The sequence below is a fragment of the Cyclopterus lumpus genome, chromosome 8 (genome assembly GCF_009769545.1).
Source record: "Cyclopterus lumpus isolate fCycLum1 chromosome 8, fCycLum1.pri, whole genome shotgun sequence".
Classification (NCBI taxonomy): domain Eukaryota; kingdom Metazoa; phylum Chordata; class Actinopteri; order Perciformes; family Cyclopteridae; genus Cyclopterus; species Cyclopterus lumpus.
Window position 1 is genome coordinate 2,786,466 of NC_046973.1, and position 27,989 is coordinate 2,814,454.

At 43.6% G+C, this 27,989-nt stretch overlaps 1 protein-coding gene across 2 annotated transcripts; it reads right to left on the bottom strand.

Moving 5' to 3' along the window:
- Window positions 1-1,978: 1,978 nt before the first annotated feature.
- si:ch73-281f12.4 (RA_Radil_like and Myo5p-like_CBD_Rasip1 domain-containing protein) lies at window positions 1,979-27,989 on the bottom strand. 2 transcript variants are annotated; one of them, XM_034540310.1, is made up of 16 exons: window positions 27,398-27,989; window positions 26,318-26,647; window positions 25,317-25,552; window positions 21,902-22,233; window positions 18,216-18,911; window positions 17,906-17,943; window positions 16,311-16,480; window positions 16,097-16,209; window positions 12,815-13,034; window positions 11,949-12,121; window positions 9,589-9,733; window positions 8,662-8,843; window positions 8,239-8,575; window positions 3,952-4,046; window positions 3,570-3,709; window positions 1,979-3,473 (listed from the first exon to the last, which is right to left on the bottom strand). In XM_034540310.1, the coding sequence occupies exons 1-16, from the start codon at window positions 27,523-27,525 to the stop codon at window positions 3,383-3,385; spliced, it is 3,426 nt and encodes a 1,141-aa protein (XP_034396201.1). In that variant the 5' UTR covers window positions 27,526-27,989; the 3' UTR covers window positions 1,979-3,382. The 2 variants fall into 2 exon arrangements, with proteins under 2 accessions (XP_034396201.1, XP_034396202.1); XM_034540311.1 differs by lacking the exon at window positions 3,570-3,709 and having other exon boundaries at window positions 1,979-3,490.

Genomic DNA, 27,989 nt, shown 5'->3' on the forward strand with positions numbered 1-27,989 from the left:
AGGGAGAAACTTTCAATTATTGTACTTAAAGTTACTACAAGGAACTTTTATTTAGTGTTGGTTCTGGCGCCCCCTGTGGACAGTTTATTGATTGTTGTAGTAATTATGAACAGTTAATAAAGAAAAAGAACACAGAGGTTCATATAAAACAATACCTTCCTTACTTCCTTCCCTTTACTTCCTACCCTCCTTCCTTCCTTTCTTCCAAAAAATAAACATGCATGTGTTTTGGAAGAAGTACGTAAACAGATGTTTTGATATAGTTTGTTTACTTTAATATCATCTCTAATTTATTGTTTATTATCTATATTATCTCTAATTTACTGTATATCATCACTAATTTACTGTTTATTATCTATATTATCTCTAATTTACTGTATATCATCTCTAATTTATGGTATATTATCTATATTATCTCTAATTTACTGTATATCATCTCTAATGTATGGTATATTATCTATATTATCTCTAATTTACGGTATATTATCTATATTATCTCTAATTTACTGTATATTATCTCTAATTTACTGTTTATCATCTCTAATGTATGGTATATTATCTATATTATCTCTAATTTACGGTATATTATCTATATTCTCTCTAATTTACTGTATATAATCTCTAATTTACGGTATAGTATCTATATTATCTCTAGTTTAGTGTATTTCATCTCTAATTTACTGTATATCATCTCTAATTTACTGTATACTATCTATAATTTCACCTTTTTGATGATGCATTTTCCAGCTGATCCAAGAACCTTTTAAAGAGTTTATTTAGTTTTAAGAAGTAGGAGGATTGTCTCAACTCATAAAGGAAACGCTTCGTCCTTCAGTTCATCACAAACGTTCAACTCATCTGGAGATACGAGGTGTTCACTGGACGGGAAGGAGATGAAAACGTAACTAAAGCTGTCAGACAAATAAACAACAGTATTTCCATCTGAGATGCAGCGGTAGAAGCATAAAGTAGAAGGAAAAGAAAAGACTCAAGTAAAGTACAAGTACCTGCATGTGAGAGGATGAAGACGGTAACCGGTGGAGATGCAGAGAAATGTTGCAGGTACATAAATAATAGCAGCAGCGTGAACCTTAAATTAAAAGCATGCAGAGTGAACATGAAGCTGAGCTCATAAAAAAAGAGGATTAACGTCAGAAAGCTGCACGCTCAGCACTTTATTTACCCCGTCAGACGTGTCCGGCGTGCTGCACCTCGAACACTTTTATTCCGATATGAAGCGGTCGCTTTAATCGGGGCCTCTGGGGCCCTAAGAGCTGAGCTGGAGTCAGTGGAAAGTGCTGGGCTGGTGGAAACCGCGGAGCAGCTATAAACAGCAGGCTGGAGGCCGACCGCTAAAGCGTGCCGAGGCTGACACACCCAGCGGCGCGGCCAAAAACACACTTCGCAGGAGTGTTTGAACACAGAGACGGAACAACCAGTCAAAATAATGTTTATTCCATAGTTTTCCAAAAAAAATACTGCGCCATATAAATATTACAAAATACTATGAATAATACTGTGTGTCAATGTACTCGAACTTTACTTAAAAAGACGATTGGGATGAAAACACGGACAGACTCCCGATGAGCGGTGCAGCCGATTGTTGTCCGCTGATGTTTTTCATATGAACTGATCTCAAATCAGTAACTCTGTTTTGATTTTTGGCCCAAAAGTAAAGCTTTAAAAGGAAAAGTTCACTATTGTTTACATCTTTGCGTACCGTTAGAGGATTGACACCAATGTCTAGCATCGACATGGGAAACAAGAGGAAAACTGGGCTAGCTGTTTCCCCCCGTTTCCAGTCGTTATGCTAAGCTAAGCTAACAGACCAGTGGTGCCAACTTCTCATCTGACTGTAAGCAAGCATAAAACCCAAAATGTTGAACTATCCCTTTGTTGAAGTATCACTAATGCACATATTTGTGTGTGTGTGTGTGTGTGTGTAGTAAAATATCCCAAAACATACAAACTGACGGAAGAAGGCAGAGTTTTTTAATTTTCTTTCTGTGCATTTTAAAATGTAGAATAATATTCATCTCCAAAACTTAAAAAAAACTTTTTTTGAAACTCAGAAAACAGCAGAATTATTGTCTTGCGTTTGTGTCACCTGATGAATTTAAAGTCCAGTTTTCTCTCTTTTAGCTCCGTCTTTGGTCTCCTCCACCAGCTCGGCTCTAACTGATGTGCAGTGTTGTGTCGAGTGGCTTTTTCTCTGGAAACGATGCCATGAGGGAATTGAGGGTGAACAGAACAATAAAGTTGTGGGCTGCAAATAAAAACGAGGATCTGAAACTCACAATAAAACTCTGTAAAGCCGCAGACTCAGCTGATTAACAACGCTTCTACTAAGGTTTTTAATTGCTTTTACCTTCATTTTGAGCCCTAGTGATTAATATTTCATTGTACAAGTTTTTCTCCAGCAAAATGTTCTTGACTGGTTTCTTTTTTTTGTGTGTATGCATGTTTGTATGGAAAGCACTATAAAAATAAATAAAGTTGAGGTTGAGGAGGTAATTCTCTGTATGTTCATCACTATGACTTTGATCTACTGTTATGATACAAAAATATAGATTACAGCTGATATAAATCATCCTCAAGTTTGTTTAAATGCATCAAAAATTACAAAAGAATTGCAGTTAATTGCAGTTGCAGTTACCCATCACACGACCTGCTGTCGTAACAGATCAATACTTTTAAAGAACAGCCTTTCCTGTGATACAAAAGTGGAGATTTTATTTTGTATGTTGAAAATGACTGCTAAAAAGCAAAGAAAGAAAAATTATATTGTCTCTTTTTTTTTTTTCTCCATATAACAACAACCCAAAAAATCCCAGTAAATTGAGATAATTCTGCTTGATCCCCCAATGTTGGTCTTCCTTGTTTTGGGGGATTTTTTTCTAGAAAAGACAGAATATTAACAAATATATTTGTCCCAAATATGATGCCCAGTGACGGATCTTTTACTCAAACGAGTTCATAAAACATACCGTAATGTAAAAACAAACAATTCCAGTTGTTGTCGCCGGCTCGATGAAGCTCGTCGGACCGAATACGAACTCAGACATTCAAATAGATCTTCTTTTTTTTTTTTTTTTTACAACTACAAATTTCCCCGGGCAGCTTCTCTCCTCCTCGCTGCCAAACCCTCTCGGGTTTATGAGTTTGTTTTATTGGCCAGAAAGACGGCCGTGGCAGCAAAAAAAAAAATGAGCTGCTGCTTTTGGGTTGATTGTCTCAACGCGGCTCTATTTCACCACGAGTCTGAAGAGAGAGAGAGCAGGAAGTGTGTTCACACACTGACTTTTTGGGGGAAGCTGCAGCAGGAAGGACGAAAAAAACCAAACGTCCTCCCAAGTATTCCCAGTTTGCACAAACGCCTCCTTCAGCATTCAGTCGTAGACGAGCCCTTCGGGTCCATTTTGGCCACCAGCAGTCGGAGAGAGTCTCCTGACGATCGGATCAGTTCCCTGCCACTGGAATGAAAACAGAGCTGTAAAGACACACACACACACACACACACAGGCAGAAGAGGTCGGACTGATATCTCCAATGTGTACTTTTATGCTTACAAGTTGTACTCCGTTCCGACCACGCTGACGCCGTTCACAGCCAGGATGCGATCGCCCGTCCTCAGCTTCTGACACTGAGCGGCAGGAGAGTCGGGAACCACCGACTTCACGTAGATGCCGCTCATTCTCAGCTGAGTTTTCTATGAAATCGCAACAAAAACAGGAAAAGTCGGTCCGCCACTTTGGTCCAGACTGAAATACCTCAACAGCTACTGGAGGGATTGACATGAAAGACTAAGGACTTGACTTTTCATTTGGTTCCAGCTTCGAGTCAAAAGCTGCACAAGGTTGTTCAAGTTAATTTGACACTTTTAACTGTAAATACGTGTTTTTAAATCAATGTGAAGGAGTGTGTGCATGCTGGATAAAGGAGAATTCTTACCGTCCCGTCCACGAGCGCCAGGCCGAGCCCGCGAGGTCCTCTGTGAAGCTCCACCGTGAACACTTCCTCTCTGCCTTCGTCAGCACATCCACTGGCTGAACAGAGAAAAAACATCAAAACAAGGTGGAATAAATTAACGACAATTGAAACTATTATAGATATAGAGTTGTTCTGTAAAAGCTTTGGCAAAAGTTCAATTAGGAAGAATAGACTTCTATACAACCAGAGGAGTCGCCCCCTGGTGGTCAGGAGAGAGAATGCAGCTTTAACACATGAAGCATACACTTCTATACAACCAGAGGAGTCGCCCCCTGGTGGTCAGGAGAGAGAATGCAGCTTTAACACATGAAGCATAGACTTCTATACAACCAGAGGAGTCGCCCCCTGGTGGTCAGTAGAAAGAATGCAGCTTTAACACATGAAGCATAGACTTCTATACAACCAGAGGAGTCGCCCCCTGGTGGTCAGTAGGGAGAATTCAGCTTTAACACATGAAGCATAGACTTCTATACAACCAGAGGAGTCGCCCCCTGGTGGACAGTGGAGAGAATGCAGCTTTAACACATGAAGCATATACTTCTATACAACCAGAGGAGTCGCCCCCTGGTGGTCAGGAGAGAGAATGCAGCTTTAACACGTGAAGCATAGACTTCTATACAACCAGAGGAGTCACCCCCTGGTGGTCAGGAGAGAGAATGCAGCTTTAACACGTGAAGCATAGACTTCTATACAACCAGAGGAGTCGCCCCCTGGTGGACAGTGGAGAGAATGCAGCTTTAACACATGAAGCATATACTTCTATACAACCAGAGGAGTCGCCCCCTGGTGGTCAGGAGAGAGAATGCAGCTTTAACACGTGAAGCATAGACTTCTATACAACCAGAGGAGTCGCCCCCTGGTGGACAGTGGAGAGAATGCAGCTTTAACACATGAAGCATAGACTTCTATACAACCAGAGGAGTCGCCCCCTGGTGGACAGTAGAGAGAATGCATCTTTTAAAACACTTCCGCATCAACTTCACTGCAGAACTAGAGGATGCCGCCTGATCACAACAACAACAACGCAGCAACAGGCTCAACCCCCTCTCTCCCCCCCACCCCCCCCCCCCCTGTTCCCACCCCTGCAGCTCCTGATCGAACACACACCCTTCCAACTCCCTCCCCCTTTTCCCAACATGCAGCCTGTCTGCCCCCCACGCAGGACCTGCCCCGAACAATGCCTCCACCGATTAAGATTCCACGCACCAACCCGACTGTAAATTCCCATGACGGATCGGCCACTGCTCTTTTCTCTCCTGACATCACCACCTCTCTGTAATTCTTGGGGCCAGATTAAAGGATTACCAAACTTTCAAAATAACATTAGCCGTTAGCCAAAACCACAGAGGTAGATACACTGGGGGCCGAGGTGCGGCCCCCGCATCGGTGGGACGATATTCAGGGTCCCCGTCAGTGGGGAAAACAACTTCACGCACATAAACAGGATTTTCGTTTCATATAATTTGAATAAGTGTCTGATTCATTTGTTCAGAATGTAGCAGAAAAACCTATATAATATAACGTATTTGAGACATTACCTTATTATTATTATTATTTCTTTATATTATTAGGCCAAATAATAAGTAGTAAAGTAAAAATATAAATTTTACTCCAGAAAATTAAAGAAAATCTTCGATATCAACTTAAAAAAAAATCCAGAAAGGCATAAATTAAATTGTTATAGTTTTTTTAAACTATTTATAATATTCCTGACTGACTAACAAGAAACAAATTAATTATTTTCACTATCCGTTAACGTGCAGATTATTTTTCTGATTAAATGGATTAATCGTTATAAAACATCACTGTTCATCAAATGTCTCGTATTTCTCAAGAAACAGTACAACATTTATTTTTTTAATATTAAAAACAATATACTAATAGAATATGATATAAACAAGGAAAATAAGCAATTTCTCCATTTTAAGAAGCTGGAAATATTACCAACATGATAGTATAAACTCATGCAGATTGAGAAAGTATTAAACTATTAAATATACTGCTAATTAAGACCGATGTACACACAGAGATGGTGCCAGATGGCTTCCTCCCCCCTCCCTATATAATCCTGAAACCCTTTAAGTAAATGACTTTTATAAAAAGGCACTAACAGGGAAAACGTAAATACAACAAGTAACCAATGAGAGTAAAGACATCTGATTAGGATCAAGCAAATCCCTTTAAAGCCTTTTGCTGGGGGGTCTGCGAGGGGGCGCATTACCACAGGTCGGAGCTCTTAAACACAAACACAAGCACATGTGACGAGAAGCGTTTCTGAAGGTCTGACTCAGATCTGAGGAGAGCTTCTGGGGCCGGCAATTAGGATTTATTAATCAAGGAATGTGTGTGTGTGTGTGTGTGTGTGTGTGTTTAACTCATTTTGGTCCACATTTGTAATTCAGAAAGTTGTAAAAGGTTTTAAGAAATAGTGGGAAAGCATTTGGGATGATTTAAGTACGCAAGTCTCGACAGTTTTAATGCAGATAATGTTTCATATTATACCTTCAAGTTCATCGAGTGACAATCAGTCAGTATTAAACATCTATTTATGCCTTTTTTATGTCGTTTGAGAAACTAAATGACACATTTATTGTAATGTCCAAACAAGAACTATTTACCACGAGTGCTTTAAATTATTATATATCTATTTTTTTTAAATTATTATTATTATTATATTTGTTTATTATTGTCTGTCACTGTTTTATGTTAAATGTGCTGCAGCTGTCTTGGCCATGGACACTCTTGTAAAGGAGATGATTTTTAATCTCAATGAGGCTTTTCCTGGTTGAATGCATTTAAATAAATAACTTGCAGACTTTGTCACGTGATAACACAAAGAAAAGACCAAAAATTACTTATTTTTGTCAAAGGAGTCTTAAGTTCTGCACCAGAAAGGCGTGAAAATATTCTAATTATAGAGTAGATTTAAACTGATGTCCACGCTTTCAGGTGCGTTAAATGCGTCCGCAGCGTCACTTTACTTTAAAAACACCCAAACCCTTGAAGTGGGTACGTCTGAAACGTCTTGGCATCGGTTGAGTTCACGTTTCCCCCGACACGAGAAGCCGAGCGGTCGACTCTCGCTCCGACTCCCTGAGGTGACCTCACGACGGAGGCGTCCAGAAACAATAGGGGGCGGGGGCGGGGGGGGGGGGGGGGGGGGGGGGGGGGGGGGGGGGGGGGGGGAGGAAGCACTCCTTCCTTTTGGCCCCGGCGAGCCCACCCTGCACATGCCTTTGCACTTGGAATTCCTGACCTTCCCAGAGTCGAGTCAGAAGATGAAGGGAGGACCTTTTAATGTTGCAGGGGAGGGGGGGGGGTTATTACCTTTTAATGTGGACCCCGGAACAAATATGCAGCGGGTCCTCGAGGTCAAGTCACTAAATACTTTCTTTCATAGATTCCTCCTATAAGTTTTAAGAGGTGACCTCATGCTAGACTTTGTGTGTGTGTGTGTGTGTGTGTGTGTGTGTGTGTGTGTGTGTGTGTGTGTGTGTGTGTGTGTGTGTGTGTGTGTGTGTGTGTGTGTGTGTGTGTGTGTGTGTGTGGCTCTAAGTGACAGAGCTGTGTGTCATCTGAATGAAAACCTGCTGTGTTGTAAGTGAAGCCATGAATGGGCCTTTTGAGACGCTGCCGGTTTTTCTCATCACGTGCGGTTTCATCTTCGTTTCTTTGTGCGTGCGCTACTTTACTTAATAACTCTCAATTATCGTCTTCGGTCGCCCGGGTTCCAGTTCATGTTCGCCAGCTGTTTGTGGCTTTAGAAAGAAACACTTTAAAAAAGGGTGTGATGTGTAACTTTTACGCATTAAAATGTCTAAAAAAAAAACTACTAGACCTGTGTTGTATACGGTGTTGAGTTGTGTACTTACATCATCTTGTCACCTGTCACACCCTCTTTGTGTATGTGTCGGCGTTGTGGCTGTCGGCCAAAAAGTGACTTTTTAATCAACTTTTAAGCCACATTTTTACAATAAACTTGAAATATGTTGGATATTTTTAGCCGGATGAAGGATTTTAATGGTTGTGTGTCTGGATCCCTCCAGGACGTCCTGTGTTAGGACACTCAACATTAACATTGGTTTTACTCTTTAGTCTGCTTGCTTTGGAGAGGAGGAAACATCTGGACACTGAAGGAATCCAAACAGGAGAAGCTTGACTACAACTCCCATGATCCCACGCTGCTTCTCAACGTCCCTCAAACTGCGTTTATCGCAGCTCTCGCTAAACCTTTTTGACTTCGGTTACCTTTCTTTTGCTGCCGGGCGCCCTCCCGCAGATCGGCCTCCAGCTCAGCCAGCTCCATGCCCTGCGGGGTGTTGGGGGGCGTCAGCAGGCAGGACGGGTCCAGCGCAAGGCTCTTGTGGTAGCCCATGTCGCCGTGTCCCGGGAGGGTGTTGTGCAGCTCCAGGTTCCTCAGCTTCTGGGTCAGGACCGCTTCGTAGCTGCTCAGGACGCCATGAGATCCTCTGGCCTGAGGCGGCTCTGCGGGGTAGGTCTGGTCCGGGTCGGGGCCCACCCGATGGGCGGGGTCCTGGAGGGCTCTGGTCGCAGACTGGCCGTCTGCGGTCGTCCCGTCGAGGGTCTGACGAACATAAAAACCAAACCAATCAACAACAGATGCAGAAACGTCGAGGTGCCTCACTGCGGGGGGGTCGGGGCGCCTGTTACCTGTTCCTCCGCGCCGGGCTCGGCTCGGGTTTCACCGCGGGGCAGTCGGCGTATGAACTCCTGCAGGCGGGCGAGCTGTCGGAACAGAGCGGGCTCCGCCACGGGTTTCGCCAGCTCCAGGTGGAAGCTGCTCTCGGGCAGGATGAGCGGCGGGTGGCTGTCGAAGCTCTCCAGGACGTCGGCTGCAGGGGGGAAGAAGAAGAAAAGTCGTCCATCACTACTGACCCGAGCTTCATTGCGGCTTTTCTAATGTAATTGGAGTAAAGCCGCCGTATGTGGGTCGACGGCGAATTAAAAAAGGTGTAAATAAAGTACAGGACTGATGCGCCTGTTGTGGGGATCAGTGTGCTGTCTACGTGGTCGGGTGGCGTCTGAGTGAGTGCGGAACCAGGTGAGAGACGTCCTGCTGGGAGCCGAGGATCTGAGAGGACTGAAGCTGATTGGTGGAGACAGACCATCAGGACGTGATTACCCACCCAGACGGAGTCTTTTTCATACACATTGAACCCTCTGAACACATCTCTTGTGATCTTAGTTAGCGTGGAAAGAAGGAACGCTCGTCCGACTGCAGCAGACGTTGAACAACGTAATAAAAAACTAAGAATGAAACTAATAAAGACACATGAGATTAGATTATATTGTTCTCTCTGTTATTTACGACGAGGTCTCGTGACTGGACGTCTTCCGACGAGTCCGGTTCCTGTTTACGGTAAACAATGTTCATCTGTGTGCAGTGAAGCGTTATGTTTTATTAATCCATTCATCTGACAGTCATTTTGCACTCAATCAATTAATTGTCATGAAATGTACAAAATCACGTCTTTAAACTCTTTGTTTTGTCCAAAACATAAAAGATATAAAATGGTAGGTGGATATTTGCTCGAACATGTGCGAGCTTGTGTGTTTTTTTTTTTTGTTGTCGCTCACCCGTCCGGACCGCGTCCTCGGCGTCGACCCGGGCCGGGGTCCACCCGGCGGGACAGGGTTTACCAGAGCTGTACTCCCTCAGCATGTGGTGGAGCTGAGCGGCGTTCAGGGCGGCGTACTCGGCCCTGAGGGAAGCCCAGGACGCCTGGAGGGACGGAAGACGACAAAGAACAACATTGAGAGTGAAATTTGCATACTCTTTCTTCTTTTCTTTTTTTTTTTTAAACATACATGCTGGACTACAACACTGCAATGTCAGATAAACTTATTGTATTATTCTTACTTGTGCTATGAATGGGAGAAACTTAAAGTGCTGCACAGGTTATACACTATTCAATAATCTGCATTGTTTCCCCTCCCTGCTCCGAGTACCCACTTAAACACACAACAAATTACAAAGCCTTTCAGCATCTTCTCCAATATAATTATATAAATCCCACTGGAGCCAGATTTGAAACTGATTATAAATTGGACACACACGAGCAAAAATGAGAGGTTTTCTCAAGGGACTCTGGTGCTCGGATAACAGTACCACTTCTGTCCACAGGGGCCGCCAGAAACCACCCAGAATGTGCAACTTCAGAGAACGAGCCACAGAAGCTCTTTGTAGTCACTGTGAGATTGACAGGGAGGGACGCAGAAGTATTTTCCCAGGATACTTGACATGCTCTCTCATTTGCATGCAGAGTATTTTTTAAAACAAGTATACCATCTAGTAAAAAAAAGAATGTTTGAGTCCCTGCAGGTATTCAACGCCTCGTGGGAAAAATATTTCTCTCGGCGTGTGAAAATGAGAAGAAGCACATATCAATGCTCGTGTTTATTCTGCACTAGAAAAAAAGGACGAGCGCGTAACAATCGACACGTCGGTCTGGTTCTGCGCAGCGTGAGAAGTGTACACTCTTCGTTCTCTCACCAGCTCGGCGTCTCAGGGGGTTCCTTCAGCGTGACATATGTCACATCCGAGGCGGATAGTATGTGATCACCTGGTGACGACGAGTAGCCCGAGGGGGGTAAGAAACAGGTGACTCACGTTTATGGGATTATTAAGAGACGTGACGTAGTTTATTTAGTTTGAATTGGCGGAAGCAAGACGTTGCCTCGACAAGCCAGAAGTAAAACACAGACGGCACGCTGAGCTTTAACACGAGCTGACGTTCCAATGCTGCTTATAAACTTGCGGTAAATGGTAAAAAAATGTATCTTGTTTGTTATGTCTGAGATTTAAATGTTTTCGGCCTCTGATTTCTCCTCAGAATAACTCCTGAGGACGTCACGTTCTTCATAACTGTTGGCAAAACAAGCCACGCCACATCCCTCTGCTGTGATTTACAGCCAAAAAACAGAACTCCAGATGGAAAACTGTGTTGGAGGGTGTGTGCTGTGCTGCAGCAGCCACAACGTGACCTCATGCCGGGGCAGGGAGACGTAAAAACAACCCACCGGCCTCCTAGCAACCTTCGGGTTGAGGAGGGGGGGGGGGGGCTCATGCAGTGAAAACAGGTGTGCAAAAATAGTGTAGAATAAATGTAGATCTCCTGTCTGAAGTAGATGTGCTTCACGAGATCCTAAAATGACATTCTGTAAATCCCTTTACTTCCTTATTTCTGTTCAGAAAGAAATACTTTTTAAAGTTTAAAGTTTTTTGTACGCCGTTTGTTCCTCGTCAGTCAAAACTAATTGTTTCTCCGGTTTTAATAAGCGAGCGCTCGGCTTCCTCCTGGGATACAAAGTGTAACTGAGAGAGCGGTGACCTTAAGGAGGGATCAACCGGCGAGTTGGCACGACGCCACCGCGGCGACGCGAGTGAAAGCAAAGTGGCCGATCCGGTGATGTTTGAGTGACACTCACTTCAAAGGCTTTTTAAAAAAAACGCCTTTGCTCTAAAATGTACTTCTGCGTCTCTCTGAACATTAAAATGCCATTCCTGTTCTTGGGGCCACATGTTTCCACTCGTCTTGGCGTCAGAATAAATAGGATTCAAGCTGCTGATATATGAGATAAACACTCGAGGCTAACAGGGTTCAGTCGTCACGTGGTGTTAAGTGAGGACTACGGTGTCATTTAAGTGTATTTACTTTGTCCTTGAAGGCCATTTCCTCTTATCTGATCCGTGACCGTTTAAGATCATTAGCGCTACTATGAACCAACAACATGCCTCAATGGCATTGTGTTGTTTGGCAATAAGCAGTCGAAGAGAAGAGTTAGACTTCTGCAGCGGGGGGGGGGGGGGGGCAATTGGCACATAATCCATGAACGTACACCACTAATATAGAAGTGAAACCTTTCAGACAATGTGTGACTGGACTCTCGTGGCACAGGGAGACAAACAGGAAATCACAAGCGGGGCGTCCTCTGACCTGCAGGAGCGTTTCTCTGGGTGTGGCCAGCAGGTTGACGGCGACGGAGAGCTTCTGGAGGTATTCGTTGGCCAGGTCGCCAAGACCGATGCTCTGGATCCAGTCCAACAGCAGGTCCAGGTTGGCCCGGATCTGAACTCCTCGGGACCACTGGTAGAACCCAGCGACGGACCCTGAAGAACGAAAGATGAGATGTTACAGATAATACGTTGATGTGCAAGCTCACTAATGCTCACCGGACATTTTATATTCAGTAGCAGTACATATTATATTATTAGCATTAATGCTATTAGCCTGGTTACACGGAAATACTTCCATGTTCTTTACTATAAATGCTTTATGTCTCATTAATATCACATCTCTTAATCCCTTTGTGAGAGGTAAATGTGCATTATGGGATTTTTGTATATTTTCCAACAGGCATCATCCTATTTGCCGATAATTTTTTGACTGAATTTGCTATATTGCTGTTCCCTATATTCTTGAGCATTTTTATTACACAAATAAAGAGGCTTTATTTTATTGTTTCACTGCCCCTGAACATTTGAGCTAACGCTAGCACGCTGAGGCTCATAATGACAAAGTAAACAATCCCGATGTTTAGCAGGTTCCACCTCGTAGCTTAACGTGTTAGCATGCTAACGTTTGTAAATTAGCACTAAAGATGATCATTTGGTCATAAAGAAAAATGTATATTTTCAGCTGATAATTGCACTAAATGCAAACATAAAGTTCATCCACAGGGGATTTAATGGCAATCCATCAATCATTTGCCAAAAAAAACCCCCACAAAGGTCAACCTCATGGTGGCGCTAAAGCAGAAGTCAAGTTAAAACGGGTCCAGACGAGTTTCTTGACGGCCTCACCTCTCTCCATGAGGGCGTTGAAGAGCGACGCGTTGATGAAGAAGAGCAGGTAGGCGCAGAGCTGTAACGAGATGTCCGGGTGCACCTGGAAGGCCGTGAGGAGCGTCAGCGTCTCCTTCAGAACCTCCAGGATGCCGCCGAGTCCGTCGGGCGCTCGCAGCTGACCGCTCTCCGAGAACGGGTTCCAGTCCAGCAGACCGGACAAGGCCGAGTACATACTCTGTGGAGAGAGACGGGGACCGTTTAATTCTCTCGTATTAACACGGCGTACAAAGTACTGGATAACCACGGCCGATGCACCATGGGAGACCAGCGATAAGGCAGATTATTGATGGAGTGCATTGCAATAAAGTGAGTCTTTTGTTATTTAGTGGAGGACATTATGAGCCGAAGAGAGGAAGGCATTCACACAGCGTCCAGGAAGCTTTGCAGGAGAGCTTGTCTTTCACAACACAATTATACGACAATTTTAGTCATTTTAGAGACGCACAACTGCCCAAAGACAGGGATTACAAGGAGGATTCAAACAAAGGACCTCCTGGTGCCTTTAAAACGTTGTTCTTTGACATTAACAAACCCATTGCCACGTCAATGTTAAGACTCCGGCTGTATCGAATGAAGCTTCTGTTGTGGTTTACAAATGAAGCTCCGATCATATTTTATGATGAAAAGAAAAGAATAGAGAGTTTTTTTTGTGGTTGAGGTTACATAAATAGTATTTTAGGTGTTAGTATGTTAGATTGCTGCTCGAATGTTGTTTTCCAAAAAGGCTAAACGCCAACAAACATGGATTGAAGCAGAATACTTTGTTGGATTAAAAACATCAAAGTTATTAAATCTATCATCTTTTAAAACATTTTTACTTTGAAACAGGGTCAAACTTCCACACATATACAAATAAATAAAAGGAGGAACGAGACAGTCGACTGCAAACACGGCAGAAAGGTTCCATTGAACTCATTGTGAGTTCTCACACTGGCTCTTATCTCTACTCCTTCTAACACAGTTCTGCCATTGTTTTCTGCATGGTATGACATCACCTGTTAGGCACACACACACACACGCTCACACACTCACACTCATTCACACACCATGACTAAGCTAATGGCCTGAGATAAAGGGCCATAAAAACTACAATAAATAACACGGCATGCCTGAGCAAATCTACAGGTGCTGATCGGTTATCATCATTACTGTTAACAACACACTGTTAACTATTAATATTGTTGAAAACACATCTGGATGCTTACACATTTTCTGTACATCTGTACAGCACATAAATATAGATTTTCCACACTTTTAGTGTCTTTCTTTTTGTTCCACTGTAGATTTGTTCTACTGTAGATTACAGCTGATTGAATAGCAGCCCCTCTTGGTCAAGTTGTATTCATATTCTATTTTTAAAAAGAGTTGGACCAGCAGAAGAAGAAGAAGTGCTGAAATGTCGTCCGTAAATTATGAACGTTGTGTTATATTTCACAGGAAATCAACAGAGAAACTGTCCACCCTTCTTTTTCCTGTCGGGTGTTTCTCAGATGACAGTTTGTCTTCCTCTGCAGGAAACAGAACCTCCTTTTCTCTCCACCGTATCATAATGTAATAATCTACTGAAAGATTGCAATGCATCTTACTGATAAAAACAAATCCGGTGCTGCATGATTAACAAGCCTCAAAAGAGACAAATAAACGAGGTGGGAAAGTGAAGGAAACTGCGTCTCAAAAAGCTCAAATAAAAGAAACTCCTCAGCTCCGTTTCCTTCAGCCTGAAGAGCATAAAGCTGTACAGTAAAAGTACAGTTTCTTCAGCGCAGGCTGAAATATGCCTGAGTATTCAAAACAACAGCACAGACTGTTCCTTCCCCCCCCCCCCCCCCTTCCTCAAACAGCCTCCGTGAAGGGCGGTGCAGCTTCTCCAGACTCTGCTACTGTGACATTAACTGGATTCTGCATACACCAGACACCCTTTAATAAACATCTTCATCATGGGAAAGCCACATAAATACAGTCTGGGAGTGTCCTGTCAGGCTTTAAAACAGGAGAGAGTCGACTGTCACAAAGAACATTCAGAGAGATGCACGTCAACTTTTGACGTGCATCTCTCTGTGTTTGTGTCCAGATTCAAAGTTTTTTAAAGGCGTTAGCGTGGTATAAACCATCTCCGCCCCCTGTGGTGTGCCCCAGGGCTCCGTCTTAGGCCCCACTTTATTGTTCCCTGATATGTTTTGTTTTGTTTTTGTTGTTGAGAAGCTAGTTGAGAAGGAGCTGTTCTTCCCTTTTGAAAACTAAGTGAAACACATTCAGTTTCTTTTATTTGTTTGAAGGATGCAAAACACTGGATCGCCATCTATTTGCTTCAACTAAATAAGAGGAGAGATAGCGGTTGTTATCATTTAAGTCTCGGTACAAAAGTCAATAGCACAAATAAAAACGTACCCGTATTTTTAAAACACGGAGACCATCTTTTATTACTTCATGTCTTATCTCAAAATCCAGCAGCGAAAAGAAGAGCGACATCTCAGAGGAAGATATAGGAATGATTTTAAGACACTTGTATCTGTTTTTAAATCTCTTCATGGATTGGCCCCAGCCTACACCTCTGATCTCTTCAGTCCATCTCATAAATAATCTGCTGCTCCCAGATTGTGGAACAGTTCACCTCCACGGTCAGATCTATCCAATCTTTTGCTACCTTTAATACCTTTAATATCTGGCTAAAGTCCCACTTTCATGCATGTATCCCGCTTATTATCAATATAACAATAATGTTTTTTTTCACCTTTTTATTTTTGTTTTTATTACCTAAATGTCTCTGCAAAGCACTTTTGCTCACCGTCTAATGTTTTTGAACGTGCTCTGCGAACGCATTTGACTCGACTTTGAACTTTCAACAGTTCCGTAACGCAACTACAAGACTTACAAAGGCTTTCAGGCGTTCATGCAGTGGTTCCCACCAAGTCGGCCATCCTGGGGTTTGTTATTCAACAAACCAGTGAAATCAGTGAAACCTTGGGAAAGAGATTGTCTTCTTGTTTTTATTCCAGTGGAAAAGAAACCCAGCTCACTATCTCACAGGCCTTTCCTGACAGAGCGCCAGACGAGCGTTTCCATTCTCTTATTGGGGTTTTTCCTCGCTGGGATATTCTCAATGAAAACAGAATATCGTGTTTACACAGTCCGGTTTCCTGATTCACATGCGACCGGTCAAAAAGGATGTGAAACATGCTGAGGTCACTATTTGAGTGTGTGTTGGATAATGCAGTGCATCAATGTGTGGCACACAACCTTCGTTAGGTAGTAGACGGACTGCTGGAAGGTGAACATGATGACTTCTTCCAGGACCGTCATGGCTTCCTCGCAGGCCGTACGAGTGGAGGACATCTCAGAGTCCAACGGGCCTGACAACACACACACACACAAACACATGTTTACACACACGCGCACACACACTCAGTGACGATGATATTAAAGCTCATGGCCACGGCGTGCTGTTGTGTACCTGTGTCCTCCTGGTCCTGCCTCCAGGGCAGCAGCTGAGGGACTTCGTGCTGGATGAAGTGCAGCAGTTCAATGGAGTTGGCCATCCACAGGACCAGAGGCCGCAGACCTGGGATCAGCTCCTCCATGCTGAGCAGCTGAAGACACTCGGGCGGCCTGTCACTGGAGCTCCTGACGTGAAAACACACAGAAATACACCGATTCTTAAAACGTAATAGCTTTTACTGGAATATTTATACAGGAACACCTTGACCATTTTACACTTTATCATCGATGTATTATCTCTAGACTGCACGTGTATCAGACTTTTTTCCCATTTAAAAGTCTCCCCCGACAGATATACCATCTCATTCTAACCCATGCAGATGTCTGCACCGGCGTTGACGCATTTATTTCAGGCTCCAAGTCTATTTTCCCTACAAATACTTGAGGTTGATGCCCAATTTAAAAAAAAAGGCAGAAAATAACAGTGTCTCTGGCCGCAGAGCAGCAGCTGAATGTGTGTGTGTGTGTGTGGCCGCCCTTAACCGCCTCCCACTGCTGTTTAACGACACAACTGCGTCAACCTGCGCTCGAGCGACACTTTAACATCGACCTCGCCGTGAACGCAGCTTTGCTGCTTTTTGTCGTTCGCGGTGTGAACGCAGCGTAATGAGGGAGGAGTCAGCAGTCCATGGAAGTGAGGGCTTCTGGGGGAAGTGTGAGTCATCGACCACGAGAGGTCCTGGAGCACAAAGCCACGGACAGACACACGGACGCACACACACTCACTCACACGACGCATCATCTCCAATGGAAAGGCTGCGTGCATTTGAGTGCTGATTTAGAATGTAATGAAGTTTTAATTCCAATATGTTGTTTGTTGTGAAACAGAATTCACTAATATTTGTTGTTTAAGTGACGTAATCTAATGATTTATTATAATGACACAGCGAAGATAAGTAAGATGAACACGTTACTGTTGCCATCCAAATCATCCACAAACCGTGGACTCTGTTTAACCTTCGGATAACTTAGTTTGAACTTCCTCATTTATTTTTTTGAAGATCAGCAACAAATACAGAGTTGCAGCAACTTTTCCTCCCGATGAGGTCATTGGTAACGTTGGTCGACAGAAAGATGATCCATTATTGTGGAGCTCATTCATCATTTATCATCTTCTCAGTTCCACGTGATTGTAAACCGACTGTTTTACAGACAAAACAAAGCTTGGACTCACATGTTCGTCAACAATAACAACGAATAGGGTTATTTGATTATCATTTGCAGCTGTCTCACTTTCTAAAAGGAACGCTCACGTTATCTTTATTATGTCTGTTTGAGTTTACACTTCGATTACTTTGCCCCGGAGATACAGCGAGAAGTGCTCGTGAGAAAACCTCTTTCTGAGAGGAGAGACGGTGGGAAAATCCCTCTTTGCACAACTTGCATTTAAAAGAAAACAAAAGAAACCTCATTGTTTTCTGGAGGAGCAAATAGTTGTAAAATCAGACTTTAACTCCTCTTTTATTCGGTGATGCTCGAGGCGTCGTATATATCGCGGCGGGCAGCAGCTGCTCGCTTTTCTCTTCCATTCCGAACACTTTGTTTACTCACGCTTCTGTCTGGATCGCTGCGAGTTCCTTTGTCTTCTCCTGAGAAAAGAAGAGCATATACATTTCATGGGCATTAAAATACACGCGACGATGTTACATTCTTCTTCACGCTCATTATGATGCTGAATTCACACTTACATCTCTTTCCACCACCATCCCTCGTTAAAGACATTATTGTGATCGTTGATGTTGTAATAAAAGTGTGTTTTTTAAGGCTATTTACACCCTGAGTCCTGCAACCATTCCAACACAAATGCATTTCCCGTCTCAGTAACACTTTTGCGCTCAAGGACTCCAGGTGCCATCCTTACCCACATGACGAGCTGGATCTGCGCGGCGATCCGGAGCAGCAGCTGCCTGAAGTGCGTCAGCTCGAACGCGGAGGCCGAGCGCTGGATGCAGAGGATCAGCAGGAAGGCGGGCGTCAGCTTGGGTTCGTTCCCACCGGGGTCCAACGTATCCAAAACCTCCCGCAGGACCCGCTCCTCCTGCTCCGGCTCGTAGCTCACCAGAGCCTCCGCGCCTTCGGGGTCCTTCCAACGAGGCGGCGGCCTCCCGCGGAGCCTTTTTTTGTCGCCGATGGAGGAGCCGCACGATGAACACGAGGAGGACGTCTTCGCGTCCGAGTTGGGGCAGAGCGCGCTCATCCACGGAGGGGTCTGCGGGGACCCGGATGCGCCGGTCGGATCCTTAAACATGAACAGGTAGTGTTTCCCCAAGCCGACCAAGTCCCCCGTGTTCAGTTCCACCTCCTCTTTGAGGAGGGAACCGTTTCGGGTCACCGGGGCCCCGTGGAGGGGCTTCAGCATCGTCAATGTCTTCCTGAGCTCGCCCGCGGAGGTCGAGGGGTTGGAGTCCAGGCGTCTGACGCAGCAGTGCTGAGGCAACACGTCGGGGGCAAAGAGAAGGATGTCGACCTTTAACCTCTCCTCATCTTCTCCGTTGCAGTGCTCCCTGCAGCAGCCGAAGACAGTGGTGGTTCCACTCATCAGGTAGATGACAAAATCCTGCAAAAGAAAGTGTTTTGTTCAATTCAGGTGCAGCAAATCCACATTTTATTTATTTGATGTATCTTTATTAATCCACTTATCGTCTATAAAATGTAGGAAATTGGTGAAAAAGACGGTCACAATGTCCTATTGTCTTGTTGTTTTGTGGAGAACTGAAAGATATTCAGTTTACAGTCACAAAAGTAAAAGTAAATGAAGCAAATCCTCACAACTGAGGAGCCGAAACTCCTGCGGGTCATGTTTGGTGCTGGAGCTTGAAAAATGCTTTCAAAGCATAGTTCAGATTCTTCGAGGTGTGGCTGTAAGAGGTGCTCATCCAAAGTATTGCTTCTTTCTCCGCTTTACCTTGCCATCCGACGGCGAAGCCTTTATTTATGCTCTCTCTTGACCTCTGACCTCTCTTGACCTCGCAGAACACAGGATCTAGTTGAACGTTTGTTTGTTTTTGCAGTGTTCAAGGATTAGTTTGGATTCTCCAACGTCACATGATGAACTAACCTATCGAGGCAAAGGAACAAACGCTAGAACCAACAGCTCCCGTGTTCTGCGAGGTGAAATGAGTCAAAGGAGTCTGGGGGCTTTGCAGAGAGCGGAAATAGTCGTAAATGACGATCTGACTTTGAATAAGTACTTCGTACAACCTCAAAACAATCTCAAATGCTCTATAAAGAAATACCAAAAAAGCTAAATGCGTTTTCAACCTGTTGGTTTGTCCGAAAGCCAGAGATATTAATCATTATGAGACAATAAAAAACAAGCTGAAAGGATTAATCGATTATCAGTTCATTATTCCGTTCACGCGTCAGCTCTAATTTAGCCCCGCCCCCTCGGTGTGAAACCCGTTTCCCAGGCGACGGTCAACGTGCAGGACGGGATTTTTGATTCTCTTGCGTAACATTTTGGGGAAATGAACCAACTGTGTGTGTGTGTGTGTGTGTGAACGGGATTAGGAGTGAGACGTCGGTGACGTTCGTGACCTTGGGGTCACCGCATTGAGCCTATTAGTGGTGATACGGTATCATCTGTGCTGGTATCAGTCAATGTGGAGGCAGAGCAGCTACGTGGTGCGTTGCCCTGGCAACAGATATGAAATCCACTTCACACACTTCCATCAGATTAATCTGCACAGCCTCACGCAGACAACTGAGACGCTGGCGATGTTCTGTTTTTGGTATGATTATTATATTTGGGCATTGAGGCCGTAGTAAAGTGCAGAATAATCCTTCATGTATGTTTTAAAAAAGGCAACAAAAAAAAACACTTTTAACTACAACCTTGACGATGAAAATAATTTAAACATATCTGACACGAAAATCTGAACATTAGAAACTTTGTAAAGGTAGAAATGATCTTGGATCTGTAGTATGGAATGCAATAGATTCTACATGCGTACCTAATAAAGTGGACATTCAGTCAATGTGTAAAATGCCTGTTATTGCTGTCACTGTCGAGAATATATTTTAGTAGTTATTTAAACATGACTATGATCTAATTACTGGATACTATGTGGTACTTTGTTTAGAGCTGAAACTATCAATCAACAGCAACATAATAGGCAACTATTCATCATTTTTCAATTGTTTTTAAAACAATGATTGCTGGTTCCAGCTTCTGCAATGTGACGATTTCACCCTTTTCTTAAAGTCGAGTTTCTTGGAGGTTCGAAACTCTGCCGGCGTCGTTCGTGATTTTCAGACATTTTATTGACGAATCGAGAAAACAACAGATGGGTGAAAACGATTATTAGTTGCGGTCTTCTTCACTATTTTCTTAGTTTAAGTCAATGCAAACTGTTTAAGTCATTTCTCCACAAAGAGTCCTCCTGCTCATGTCATCGTCACAGTTAGTGTTTTAACTTCACTGGTTGTGAAGACACAGTTTCAGGAACAGTCTTGCCAGTTATCCGACCCCTCACATCCCACAGACCCCCCCTGCCCCCCATTGTTCCTTGGCTTTGGGTGGACCTATTGTTGCAGAGTTAGATTAGTCCTGCTGTGGTTCTACCAGAACCAGCATGCTGCACAGTCAGCACATCTCCACCAGTGGGGGTGAACCACATTGCGAGAAAGAGCTTCCTGTTCCTGGGAATGGAGCTGCTCTTAACCAGCAGACCACAGCTCGGTTTACTGGGAAGAGAAAGAGCTAAACCAAGACGTCAACTGGGACCGGAGGTGATGTTGCTGTTGTCTACCAACTGAGTTTGAAACCCTCATCCTGAATACTAGTGTGTGGGGTTTGTGTATGTGAGCAGAGCTTCTGTGTGGTTCCCCACCCCCCTACAGTCTTCAATCTGGTTTTATCTGAGCAGGTTTCCTTCAGACCGCACGGGGAACACTTTGTTCTTCATCGGGACCGGATGACACACCTCATGAGCCAGAACCACAGCGGTTCCGTGCTCTCTGGCCTCCACGTGACTCTCTGACTCGGAGATGTCTCTGGCCAACACACTGCAGGGAGACTCTCAAGGACCCTGTGAGGCCTTCAAGGACCTTATTACAACAACGGTGTAAGGGGGGTGGAGGGGGGTTGTCTGTTTCCACTTTAATGTGGACGTACTCTAAGGGAATGAGCCCAAACACTCCATATGAGAAAGTGTGCCACCTGGTTGAGTCCAGGTGTGAAAGTCTTTGCAACACAAAGAGCTGTAATACTAAAACAGAAACAATACAAATATGTTCATCCTTATCTTTAGTAGAAACCCCAAAGGAGAAAGCAAAGAATATTTGGCGAGCCAGCAACAGGGTTCATGGGAAATTAAGTCTTAATTGTGAGAAACATCACTGGTAAAAAAAAAAAAAAAAAAACGTGCAGCTTGTCATAAAAATTAAAAAAAAACATTCAGAACAAAAAACGATTTGAATCTGCAACAATTTTCACATACAATTTGTATAAATATAATCATTATTTGAATCCCTAGTTATTTGTTCTAACCGAGTAATCTGATTATTCTGCCGTGAGACTTAAATGGTGCATTGTCACACCCTCACCTGTCTGTGGCTGTAGCCCTGCAGCAGCAGGAAGTACGGGAAGTCGAAGGGCGGGTGGATGGAGTACTGGGTGGTGTTGTCGTCGCTGCTCTCCGTCTCCTCCTTCTCCATGCCGAGACGCAGCACCTCCTTGTCGGCCTCGGCCTCCGGATCCTCTGTGAGGCCGGCGCTCTGCCGGGCCCGGCTGGCCTCCTTCCCCATCGCGGGCAGGTCCATCTCGCTCAGACTCCTCCAGATGCCGAGTCCGTCCGCGTCCTCGCCGCTGCCGTCCACGAACAGCGAGGCCACTCTGGAGCGGCTCTTCTGCAGCTTACGGGCCTGAGCGTTGATGCCTGCATCGACCAGAAGACAGTTATTGTAATAATTACAATATGAAAAACACACGGTTGCATGTTCATGGTGATAAAGTGTGCAGCAGCTGATATTGTCAATAGGTCATACCTCATCTGTCACATGTAACATGACACACAAAATCAAATACAAAACATCATTTAAAAAAAACTCTACATCAAGTTATCATAACTTTTTTTTTTTATTTACTTTTTGCATCTTTTAACTTAAAGGTCTGGAATGTTTCCTTATAAGATGACAAAACAAATTTATTTTGCAAAGTAATTAATCATAATTATTCTCTTTTTAAATTTTCTGCTGCTTAAAAGATCCGGCTTGTTGTTTAGAAGATACACAAAAACGTATAGAAAAGCTTTTTCCTAAAACCGACTTCAAAAAACGATGCACAAATAATCCAGATCGGGGAATATTATCTTTTCAGATCTTACTGGAGTCAGAGGAAAAATGAAGATAAAATGTAAAGATAAGCATTCGTCGATCCCAAAAGGGGGAAATTCAGTTGTTGCAGCAATTCAAAGACAGAAAGAAATAGAACATATATAGGTACAAAAAAATAAAAGAAGTAAAAATAGAAACTTTAAAAGAGCAATTAAAGTCAAAATTACAGGGCAAAAGTGACAGTATCATAGTGTGTAAACAGCATCCATCAGACTGACGTATGATATAATTAAGTAATGATAGTTAGCGTTACCTGTATTCATACAGACATAAGGGGAAATGTAGTTGAATCGTCTCATATAAAGTAGAGTATAGTAAATATAAAATCAACATCTTTAATTTTATCGTTAATGAATCAATAAAAATAATGTTATTGGATATAGAGCACCATGTATCTTTATCTAAAGCCACTTTATGTCACTATATGTAACTTCCAAACGGAAGAACTACCACAATTAGATTAAAATCAAACACATTTAGCTCCGGCACCAATTCAGATGAAACATAAGCAGAAAAGGAAAGAGAGGAAAGCGAGATGTGACCAGCAGCCGCCGCCTGACGTAACACAAACACCATTCAGCTCATTTGGAGCCATTAAGCGGTGAGGAATGTCCACCGGGCCGGCGGCTTCACCGCTCCGCCGCTCTTATCAGCTGTGGAAGTGGGTGTTTCTCCACATTGTCCAGCAGCGCTGTGACAGACCGGGCTCGTATTGTAGAGGAGCAGGTCAGTGAGAGAGAACCAGAGGTTTGGTTCTACGTCAATCTTTATAACGTAGAACACAAGCTGTCAATGTCTGCTCTTGGATTTTGTGTTCGAACCCCATTAAGACCTTTGGACGACACTCAAACTCTTCATCAAAACACAGACTAATGCATTTAAAGTATCCCTTCAACATTTTGGGGAATTCATTTGTTTTTATTTTCCAAGAGTTACTATATGATTATTAGCACTCCTGGTAGCCTGAAGCCTGCAAGCTGGTTGGCTTAGTTTAGCATCAAGACTGGAAACAGGAGGAAACAGCTAGCCTGCTTCTACCCAAATGATAAGAAATTCCACCTGCCAGGAACTCTAAAGCTCAATAATTAACGTTATATATCTTGATATTTTACTGTTTTATTGGCGTTGTGTTCCAGACTATTTCCTGGCCAGGAACAGTCACCTTCTACTGGTTGGCATATACATTTTCCTTGTGTAGCTCCTCGAAAATCACATAGAATTGTTGCTTCTACACTTCGTTTTTTGTCCGACTAAAACACACGAGATGTTGCTTAGTGAGCGTTAGAGGTGCCGGTAGATGGAGTTTGTTAAATTGTGGACGGAGCCGGGTTAGCTGTTTCCATTCCTTATGCTAAGCTAAGCTAACTAGCTGCTGGCTGTAGCTTCATGTTTACGAGTGGTGTCAATCTTCTCATCACGCACTCAGCAAGAACGCAAATAAACATATTCACCAGACTAATAAAATCAATAGAAGTCGTTTAGTTGAGTCATACTGTACCACCTATTTAAAAACAGCAGGATACAGTAACATCTTCTTATTATTAATATAACACCTGTTTACATAAATAACTACAACAAAGTTATCAGTTAAATGCAGAATTAACACACAAAAAGTGTGATTCAACAAAGCAAAATAGTGCCAAGAATATTACCCTGATGGGCCCTTGCAATAAAACAAAGATAAGAGTGGTGCCGCGCCAACCTCCTCCCCGATCCCTTACTGCAGCTTTTGTTTCCTCCTGACCTCTCACGTGCCTGCCCATCTCCGCCGATCCAGCCGGTGATAAGCCGGACAATGAAGGCTGTTAGCCGGCAATAAGAGACCAGGATAAAGGCTCCCCATGCCACCAGAGTGATTAGTTACCCTGCCGTGAGGACGTTAGGGTCACTGAGTTGTACTGAACATGGTTGGATGTGTGCCGTTTGACCCCACTTCACTCCCAAACCCGCCGGCGAGACTGAAAAGCATGTTTTATTCAAAACAATAGCCAAAAACGTTTATCATAGTCAGAAGCTGTAGAAACCGCCATTATCGCCAGATGTTCGGCTCGCTGACGGCCCTTGAACACATCACGTGTGGCAAACGCTTCCGTCAGAAGAAAGCGACCAAAACAAAGCTTGAATTGTGACATTTTATTAATAGTTTTGTAAACCTTTTGCTTTAACCAGATACTGTAAAAAAAACCATTAAATTCTGTGTTCCTCAGCCCAACTAGGAAGCCGTGATTGGCTCGGCTGAGCCCAACAGTCACGTGACAAGAAATCTGATAAACTTCAACTGAACTGCAGGCCGCTGAACAAAGAGCAGCAGAGGACAGTAGAGGTCGTAAATAGAGGTTGTAAAGACGTAAATAGTTCCATAGAGGACACGGAGCGTCCATTTTTTTTCCAACATTGGTCACACTTGTGGGCACTTGTGGGATTTATGTCATGGTAACATGTTTGAGTTCTCTCTATCTTGAGCCACGATTGGTGCAGGACTTTTATACTACAGTGAAAAACGAAGGCCTGGAAACTGCTCGGGGTTCAGAGGGTTTTAAGGAGATTATTTGGCCCAGTCTTTGGTCTCTGATGAAGACGAGGGTCGTGAGCTAAAGCCGCGGAGGCCTCTGGGCGACGTGTTTACCTGCTGTGACGGTGTCCCGGTCCTTTAGACTCTGCTCCTCGACGCTCGCTCTCAGCTGGATTTCGAAGCGCCTGGAGAAGCCTTCCTTGGGTTTCCATAGCGACTGCAACATGAGGGGCTTCTCGTTGTCTCCCACCACCCGGAAGCACTCCCTCTTCCACTGGTTGTCCTCACCCGTCTGGCCAATCACATCGCACAGCACATAGTCGTTGGCGTCTTCTTTTTCCAGGCAGTACCTGAACAACAAAGGTGGACAGGAGGAACACGGGGGGGAGGTTAAACAACCTGAAGATCACATTGGAAAATGTCGCCTCACCACTTTGGTCCAGACTGAAATATCTCTACGACTATTAAACCGATTGGTTTAACATTTGATAAAAACATTCATGCGCTCCTCAGGATGATTTACCGTAAATTTGATGACCCTCTGACTTTTCCCTCTAGCGCCATCATCAGGTCATAATTCGTTTTGTCCAATATAAAGGTTTATGGCCCGAGTTCCTGCAAAACTAATGACATTCATTCCAATTGGCCTCAACTGTACTTTGTGCTTATGACTAAATGTTAGCACGTCAATGTGCTACACTCAGATGGTGCACATGGTAAATATTAGTCTTTACAATCATGAAACATTGAGAAAAGCAGCAAATCCTCACATTTCAAAATCTGGAATCAACATTCTTTGGGGGCTTTATTTTCCTCAATAAATGGCTTTTAACGATGCCCATGTTAATACTGCTCCACTGGTACTGAAAATATCTAAGAAGGAGCATCAAATTATCTTTTTAAAAATCCAGTTCAGACTACGATTGAGGAAAGAAAGAGGTTGTGCAGTTGCAGATGCGTGCCTCGTTTTATTTCTCAAACACTGGTTTTCAAGATTGTTTACATGGTTCAGGGGAGTTGAGCGGTGGTGTTTCTCTATTTGATCCGGTCCGTTCCTGGTCGGGTTCAACTGACCCTCAGCAGAGCTTTCAACCAGTCACCTCAACAGATCTCACCTCTCCAAGGCCTCCTTCACCAGTTCCTTTGCACTGGACTGAGTGGTGGCCAGCACGCTCTTATAGTGGGTCCCCTGACAGATGTCGCTGCCGAAGATCTTCAGGATGCCGGGGACCGACATTTGACTGGACAGCTCCGCCGGGTCGTCCGCGGCCTGGAGGTCACCGACGGGGGTCCCGCTGCCCAGCGTCTGGCTGCGGCGCCCGCTGCCGGGGCTGTGGTTGAAAACGGCTGAGAGCCGGTTGTTGTGGCGGCGGATTTTGCTCTTGGCCGGCTGCCGGACGCCGGCGCTCTCTGTGGAGCGGACGGTGATGTCCGAGTTATTGGACCTGAGAAGATGACAAACACCGTGAGGCCTTAAATATACACGATGGAGTGGTCAGCCTGTCCGCGTCTATGAACCACTATTTTATGTATTTTATTCAGATCTTTTTGATCTTTTTATGGTGTGTGACTGCACACAGTGACTTTTGGGTGAATAAAAAAGTATCACAAACAGATACAGAGCCACTAAAAGTATGTGAAAGGTGAAAAATGTAATTGGCGAGTAAACTGTGTTTACTGTATATGCCAAACATGTGAATAAGGCTAGCTGGCAATACTATAGTGAAATAGTAAAGAAAGACTAAAAACTATTATTGTATCAACATTAACAACTATAAATCTGTATGTACAGATGATGATTGACAATACCATCACCACTTATGGGCAAAGATAGAAGATGTATTCAGATACTTAAAAAAAAAAGAAAAAGTAACAACAATACAAAAATAATCTGTTTTAAAATCCTCATGCAAACATCAAATTATACTTTAAAACCAAAAAGCAAGAGTACTAAATATGCAGAATGGCCCATTTCAGAATATAAAAATATTATTAATATTTGTAATGTTGCAGAGATGAGGCTTCATGCTGCTGTGAAGCTGAATCTATAATAATAATAAATCCTAATGTATTAGTATTTTTTATATTCTGTACTGAAGTAACTAAAGTTGTCAGATACATGTAGTGGAATACAATATAAATACTCACTTAAAGTAGCTCAAAAGGTGTGAATGGAAACTTAAATGAGGACTTACTGGACAGATCCATCGCTGGGTTTCCTTCCCAGTTTGACCAGTCGCTTCTTCGGAGAGCGGATGATTAAAGCCACCGGAAAGTTCAGGGCTTGTTTATTTACGTGGCCGCTTCTCTCCTCCGAAATCATAATTGTTCTGTATTCACGCCACTAAACTACCACAATAAAGCATTCTACGCTTTATTATATATATATATATATGGTGTACAAATGGTGTGTACAATAAAATGGTGTGTAAAATACTCCAACCAGTATGAACTGTATCCATGAAACAAAAAGTTATAAAAAGGTATTTAAAAAAGCGCGTTCACGTTATATTCCCTTAGAAGAACGTCTTCCACAAAACCCCCAAAAAATGGAGAAAAAAAAAATTCAAATTGGGGATGAAATCCAAAACTTTGTGCAGCGGAAGAAGAAGCAGCGACGTTTCCACTCAGTGTTCGTCCGCGTGTGGTTGGAAAGGAGCCGAGGAACAGTCCCGGTCCATCGTAGACCCCGTGAGACCCGATAAGTGTCCTGCCGGTGAGCCTGGACCGGACTGAATGGGGAGAGAGAGACCGGGCTGCGGCTGGAGACACGAGCTGCTGCCCCGA